The sequence below is a fragment of the Lipotes vexillifer genome, unplaced genomic scaffold (assembly GCF_000442215.2).
Source record: "Lipotes vexillifer unplaced genomic scaffold, Lipotes_vexillifer_v1.1 scaffold510, whole genome shotgun sequence".
NCBI classification, from domain to species: domain Eukaryota; kingdom Metazoa; phylum Chordata; class Mammalia; order Artiodactyla; family Lipotidae; genus Lipotes; species Lipotes vexillifer.
Genome location: NW_006797594.1, coordinates 248,670 through 256,098, shown reverse-complemented (window position 1 = coordinate 256,098; position 7,429 = coordinate 248,670). Strand labels below are relative to the sequence as shown.

At 44.7% G+C, this 7,429-nt stretch overlaps 1 protein-coding gene across 1 annotated transcript in view; it reads right to left on the bottom strand.

Annotated features, from left to right (window-relative positions):
- Nucleotides 1-321: 321 nt before the first annotated feature.
- The window catches only part of RGMB (repulsive guidance molecule BMP co-receptor b), a 24,100-nt gene continuing 16,992 nt past the window's right edge, over nt 322-7,429 (bottom strand). Inside the window, exon 4 of the mRNA XM_007469731.1 lies at nt 322-1,295. Within this exon, the coding sequence (XP_007469793.1) occupies nt 627-1,295 (669 nt within the window). The 3' untranslated portion in view covers nt 322-626. The remainder of the gene's footprint in view (nt 1,296-7,429) is intronic.

The window sequence follows — 7,429 nt, the reverse complement described above, 5'->3', positions numbered from 1 at the left end:
CATTCTCTCCACCTTCCGAAAAAGTGACAGCTGTAAAAGAGGGAGAGGGCTTAGAATCAGTGTTTAACAGCCAAAAGCACCTGGAGGGGGGTTAACTGTCCTTCCACATGGAGCGAGGGCAGAAGAAAAGGGTAAGGACCTAGTTCAAAGGAACGAGGCAGCTGCACCAGGAGGCGGCAGGTGAAAGCTGCGTGCATGGGATGAGCAGCAGTGGGAAAGGACAGGAGGGCGCAGCCAGAAAGAGCTACAAACAATGTCGCCAGTCATCTTCAAAGGGAACGCTGCGTACGGTGTCTGTGCACGTGTACTATATACATACTAACCAGGTACACACATAAATATTTAATATATAAAAAATAAAGTGCTTTCTAACAGGTCCCCAGGCAGGGACATTATAAAACATTTCACAAAACTGCAAAACAAAATCGATACAATCAAAGAACACTACATCCAACAGACGCGAAAACAGTCAAACACAATATGTACAATCACGTGGGTGTCCCAGGACAAACATCCTGTCATATACATGGTATATACATATATACTCTTTTACTCAATATATTATGACAATATATATTTTAAAATTTTGTTATAGACAAAAACAGAAACAAAACAAAAGACAACCCCTACAAAAACACGATAAGGATGGAGCACGCGAGGCCTAGACTGACAGACAAATGGCTGTCTCCACGGGGAGTCCCGAGGCCACTGCTTGGGAAAATGTGCCAGCGTTCTTTCCTGGGGTGCAGTGCCGCCACGTCTTCCAAGGCACTGTGGGCTGCGGCAGTGAAGTTGGCATCCCCCGTGGTGAGCAGGTCAAAGACACAGGACTGGAAATAGATGTCCTTCACCGGCATCTTCTCGTGGCATTGAGCGTTAGCAGTCTCCAGTGTGTAGCCAGGCCAGGCCTGGGCTGAGGACGTGTGAGGCAGGCTGTGCCCCAGGATGGCAGACACCTGGCCCTGCCCGTCATCGATGCGCTCGCTCAGGGGGCAGCCATTCACACACAGCTGCAGGTCCTGGCTCTCCTCGTAGGACATGGCCAGGTCTTCAGGCATGCGGACGGCGAGGGTCAGGTAGCGACCCAGCTGCCGCACAAACACCGTGGTCCCTATGTAGCGAGCGTGCATCTCCACATAGCGGCCGCTCTCCCTCTCCACGATACGCAGGCTCTTGATGTCGCCGTCCCCTCCGCTGGTGCTGCCATCCACAAAGGCAGCTGGCAGGTCATCTGTCACAGCTTGGTATACTTTCTGATCTGTACACTCGCGGTGGGCTTTGAAGATGATGGTGATCTGTGGGAAGGAACGTGTACAAAGTTTAACACGATGGGAGGGATACAGGACGGTGCATCCTTGTGTGGCAAGAGCTGCTCTCCATTCTGGAGTTGAATGGCTAGAGACAGAATCTCCAGACTAGGCCTCTTTGCTTCTGCCTTGCAAGTGAATGGTGTCACTGTTAGGGAAACTTTTTAAAGTCCTATGTATTTGGAATGATAATTTAACACAGATCCGGGGAATGTGCCTCAGGAAAAATTTTTCATTTTCCTAAGACAGAACAATGCTGTTGGGATACAGTCAATTTTTATTGGTAATTTATATCTTGTCTCCTTCCAAAAACAGATGAGCTGTGGTAGAACTCTGAGAAAAAAAGATTCCGTTCTCAGTTATGCAGAAGCTCTAAGTGGCTTAATTAACAATAAACCTACCAGAACATTTTTTTTTTTTTTTTTTTGCGGTACACGGGCCTCTCACTGTTGTGGCCTCTCCCCTTGCAGAGCACAGGCTCTGGACGCTCAGGCTTAGCGGCCATGGCTCACGGGCCCAGCCACTCCGCGGCATGTGGGATCTTCCCGGACCGGGGCAAGAACCCGTGTCCCCTGCGTCAGCAGGCGGACTCTCAACCATTGCGCCACCTGGGAAGCCCTCTATCTTTTTTCTATTATGAATGATGCTGCTGTAAACAGCCTCTCACTGTTGTGGCCTCTCCCGTTGTGGAGCACAGGCTCCGGACGCACAGGCTCAGCGGCCATGGCTCATGGGCCTAGCCGCTCCGCGGCATGTGGGATCTTCCTGGACCGGGGCACGAACCCGCATCCCCTGCATCGGGAGGTGGACTCTCAACCACTGCGCCACCAGGGAAGCCCCCTACCAGAACTTCAATTTCTAAAAAGTTTCTCCCTTGGACGCTAAAACCATATCCCATGACTCATCACTACAAACTTACTTATAAACACTGAGGGAGGAAATGGAAAGCTGAGGAGGGGGCCATCCCAGCAACAGCTACCAATCATGTGCCTCAGGAGAGATTTCTCTTAAGTCCCTTAATCAAATGTTTCACATGACTGACTAATCGCTGTGACAGCAAACTCACTTAGCAAATGCAGCTCCCAAGCCACTGGCAGACTAAATACCCTAAACCTAGTTACAGCAAATGTTTTCCCCAAACAGCACGATGGCCCTTCAACTTCTCAGGAATCTGTTCCCCAGTCAACTCTCAACCCGCCAAGTTAAGCAGACAATTCATGGAGAAAAAACTACTGATAATACAAAAGCTTGCCTTGAGTGAACCGATTTTATTTCCTTAATTAGAACAATTATTTAAAAAAATGAACCTTGAGCACCTTTGTCTCCAACATCCTCAACATCTCTGCCGCAGGGGATGGAAGGAAGATGACGAGGAAGAGACAGGGCCTTCTGGGTCACACAGGTGGGAAAACAGTCCCCAAGGGGGAAAAAAGACTATGCTTTGAGATCTGAGTTATTGTCAATAACTGAGGTAACAGCTTCTTCTTCTTTTTTTTTTTTTCAGAGAATTATTTTATTTTAAATTAATTTTTACTGTAGTATAGTTACTTTACAATGTTGTGTTAGCTTCTACTGCACAGCAAAACGAGTCAGCCATACATACACACCTATCCCTCTCCTTTTGGACTTCCCTCCCATTTAGGTCACCACAGTGCATTAAGTAGAGTTCCCTGTGCTGTACAGTATGTTCCCATCAGTTTTCTATTTTATACATAGCATCAATAGAGTGTATGTGTCAATCTCAATTATTCTTTCTTCTTGAAGAAAAAAAAAAGTATCAGGTGACTTCAGTCAAGGAGGGAGGTAGACAAGCCAAACACTCTACAGATTACTCTGGATGGAGGGAACTTTCCACCTCTGCAAGGGGGCTAATCAAAACAATAGACCCTTGTTTAAAAGGCCATGCCGGCCCCTCCCCACCCGCTCTCTACAAGTCCTCACCACCACCCTCAAGTTTATGTCCGAAGGGCTTTTTCCCCAGCTCGGCCAGCATTTGCTCACACTATTTAATTCCACATGTTACCACCAGTGTTACCCGACTGGAATTTTCCAGCCTTTTCATTTCACGTCAGCCGGTTATAAAGCCATATCTGAACCAGCTGCACTGTAGCAACTGGTTAAATTCATAGCCGTTGTTTGCAGCTGCAACTAAAAGCCAGACAATGCACTAAGAAAATGCTTGGTTTTCTCCCTTCCTAATTACCCTGAGCCACAATTTAATTTCATGACCAGCCTTCTCACATTTCAACACCTTCCTAACAACCTGAAGGAGGTGTACCAGAGATGATTTCAGGAAATTTTTTGTGCATCCAACCATACGACCTTCCAGAGCGAGTGGGATTTTGAGCTAGATATCTAATGGGACTATAAAATAGATTTATTTGGTGGCTCTAAAGACAGTTTGACAAGTGCTTTTTTAAGGTAAGCTGGGATCCCTTGGAGGTGAAAAAGATTTATTCAAGTAAATTCTGCACCTGAAGAGTTGAAAGTTAATACAGACGGCTACAATAAGAGTAACAGACTTTTCATACAGCCACTCTCCTCATTTTCAACTAGAACATCCACACTCAAAGAGTAAATGAACTCTTCTACACCAGCTAGGCCATTTGTCCTTCCAGTCTAACAAACCTCAAATTTAAACCAACTTGGCGTTATCAGCAAGAATTAAGTACTTTTTAGTTCACCTTAGGAAAAACACAGAGGAATTAGTTTTGTTGGGACAACACAGCAGAGAGATCCAATTCCAAACAAGTTTCTAAAAAGGCAAGCAAGGGTCAATATTAAGGTGAGTGGAATAGTTGCAGCTCTCACCAAGTCCACCAATTCCAACTCAGGAGTCATTTCAAACACTCTCACGTTATTATTCTCTGCTATGCCTGTGACACTGACATTAACTCCCATTACTTCTAGAAGATCAAGTAAAACTTAAAGCTTGACCGCTGCATACTATCTACACTTACAAAATATTCCAGTTTACCTAATGGATTTCTGTCTGTCCAATTTCCTAGGAGTGATATTCTCTAGGAGACAATGAAGCTGGTATTTCTCTTGTTGTTCCTCCTTTAGGTGAAATAATTCACACGGAGCATATGTATAGAATTAGCCCTTGAATCAAGATGCTGAGGGTAATGAAGCAACCTCAAAGCATGAGGGAGGTTTCCTGAGTGGTCCTCTGTAGTTTAAGTAGGTACTGAAGAGATACCTAGAGATATAATCAGTGTAGTAGAAAACACTAGGTAACAGTTTCACATGACTTAAGTTTTGTAATTTCATTCCTCATACAATTAATTACAACTCGAGGTCTTAAAAGGCAGGCACTCAGTCATGAAGGGCCAGAAATTCATTTCCAGATTCTGTCTCCCTCTTCAGAAAAAAAAAAAAAATTTATTCACTCTCAATAATTCTTACTTTAAAAACACTCAAGGGCTTCCCTGGTGGCGCAGTGGTTGAGGGTCCGCCTGACGATGCAGGGGACATGGGTTTGTGCCCCGGTCCGGGAGGATCCCACATGCTGCGGAGCAGCTGGGCCCGTGAGCCATGGCCGCTGAGCCTGCGCGTCTGGAGCCTGTGCTCTGTGACGGGAGAGGCCACAACAGTGAGAGGTCCGCGTACCGCAAAAAAAAAAAAAAAAAAAAAAAAAAAAAAAAAAACACTCAAAATTTAATTGGAATGTTTGGTAATTCCACACGTTTTATATTTCCAACTAGCAGCTGTCAGAGGGTAAAAATAGGACATTCAAAATTGTATTCTAAAGCTCTCAAACAGATAATTTAAAAACACCAGCTATGCTGCTTACTTTCCCCCCTCTATGAACTGATCCATATGCTGTAATAACTCAATTTGGCACATCTGTTCTATGCCACACCATTGATTATTGATGGATGGCATTTCTGTGCATTTAAAACACCAGTGCCTTTTGTTAAACCTCCCTCACCCAGCCCCTCCCAACCCTCACCTCAGACAAACTACTCCAGTCCCCTCATTCATTTTTAATGTTTCATTCCCTGAGATCTTTACCACCCAACAGGTCTCTTAGGAAGAGCAAGATAGCAGCTACAAATCAACCTTTCCACACGAGTAAGGCAATAAGGATTTAAGGTTTGCTGTGAAATACCAATATTTAGAGGCAGCTGCCTCTCCTTTCCACCAGGAAAGTAAAAAAAAAAATTAAATGAAAATGACATAGCCCAGAGAACCAGGCATTGCCTTGGCAATGCACAGACAGAGCTTCCCCAGGCTCGACAGACAGCCTTGCAAAGTGCTGCACAGAAGTTTTCAAATAGTAGAATTCCCCACAGGCTGGCCACTTAACTATTTGTGCTTATTGTATTTTGAAAGAAACATTTATTGGTGTTTAATCAGGCCATCTGGCACTGCAAGTGCAGGACCTTACTAGATTTCTCTAATACCAGAACTGGACTTTAAGATCAAGGGACTCCATCTCTTGGATTAAGATGGGCCCGCAAACCAAACTGAAAGTCACAGAAATCAGCCTGGAACATACAGAAACAATTTTGATATGTACCTAATTAAGATTCTGCTTGTGTTAAGGAAACTAAAATTAATTTTACTTCATATAATTAGCTGATACGTCTACTTCCTCAGATCCTCTGGGTGCAATTATAGGCTGAAAAAATAGGCGACTGTGGGAGAATAAGAGAACGCTGTGCCCATGGCCCCTTTCTCTTACCAGATCAGTGGAGTACAGCCTCTACACTCAGTCCTCAAGGCTGAGCAAAACAAGAAACCATTCCAACAAGAGCACATGCTTCAAAGAAATAAATATACGTGCTCTATCTCCAGCTCTAAAACACATAATCTTAACTTCAGAGGGTCAGTTTTTCTAAATGTTGAGGAGTCTGAGCCTAGGAAGCTCTGAAGCACCATAAGGAAGTATCTCGGCTGGACTGGGGAGAACTCTGGATCTCTCTCCCTTTTGTGGAGCAGGAAATAAAAGTATATTCATCTAGAATAACTGTCTGTTTGAACAGTTTCATACAAAACCTAGGAGAGTATATGTACCATACTTAAGGAAAAAATGTTGCACTGGTTAATAACTGATGTCATTGATAATTTTCCTGAAAAACTAAGAAAAAAAATCTGTCAGGAAGGTGTGAACTCGATGAACCGAATGTATTTTACCATTGCGACTCAGCCTACATACCAGCTATCTACCTATAGGAAATCTGAACTTAAGATCTACAAGAGTATAGTTTCTTAAGTAATTTCACTGGAGTAGGACAAGATACTAACAGGAAGACAGTAGTACATGTGTTTAAGAGGAGGGTGGCAGGTTAAAAATCTTACTCTAGACTTCTTTTAAGTCCTGAATGAGACTATAAAAATCTCCTACCTTCTAAGGATACCAAAATAGGTTTCTCTATGCTCATGAGTCTCTTTCCACAGAGCTCTGTTCTAGGAACATTTACAGGATTCCAGAGAAATGGAATGGATCAGGCTTATTTATTCTTCAGTGTTGCCCTAGGTAATACATGCAGGAACAAGGGCTGCCTTGGCTGCTGGAGGGGTTCTTGGCAGCAGATGGAGAAAGAAGAAACCAAACCAGAGGGAAAGGACACCCACAGTTGGGGCTGCTAGGGTGGTCCAGGGGAGAAGCATTAAGCTCAGTGGCTGGAAAGAGCATGTGAGAGAGAAAGGGAAGCAGGCCCAGGGATGACACATAAAAGGGACAGGCAAAAAAAATGTCTACTTCCAAAGAGCAATTTCTGTACACTTAAAACAAGGAAGGCTGGAAGTAGAAATAGGCTCAGAGACAGGGAAATTGGCCGGCTTCCTTGTACAGACCACAGCTGAGTTTGGGGAGGAAAGGCCTCTGGTCCTCACAGTCTTGGCACTCGGAGAACTCCAAAGGGAACTTCTTTTTTGTTGTGTTCAGACTTTGCATTGAGGAGGCCAGCAAATGTAGGAACTCACTACACTCCTAGATGCGAAGTTAGATATGTGTGGATAGTATTACAGGCCGAGGCTGCCACTGTGCTTCAGACCAGAGGCGAAAAATATTCTGAAAGCCAGGGCCAGAGGCAGTAACTCTAGGGGCAGGAATCTGCCCCAGCAAGTCTTGCTTTCAGGGATCTCCCTCCTGATTGGGGGGGGGGGGGGGC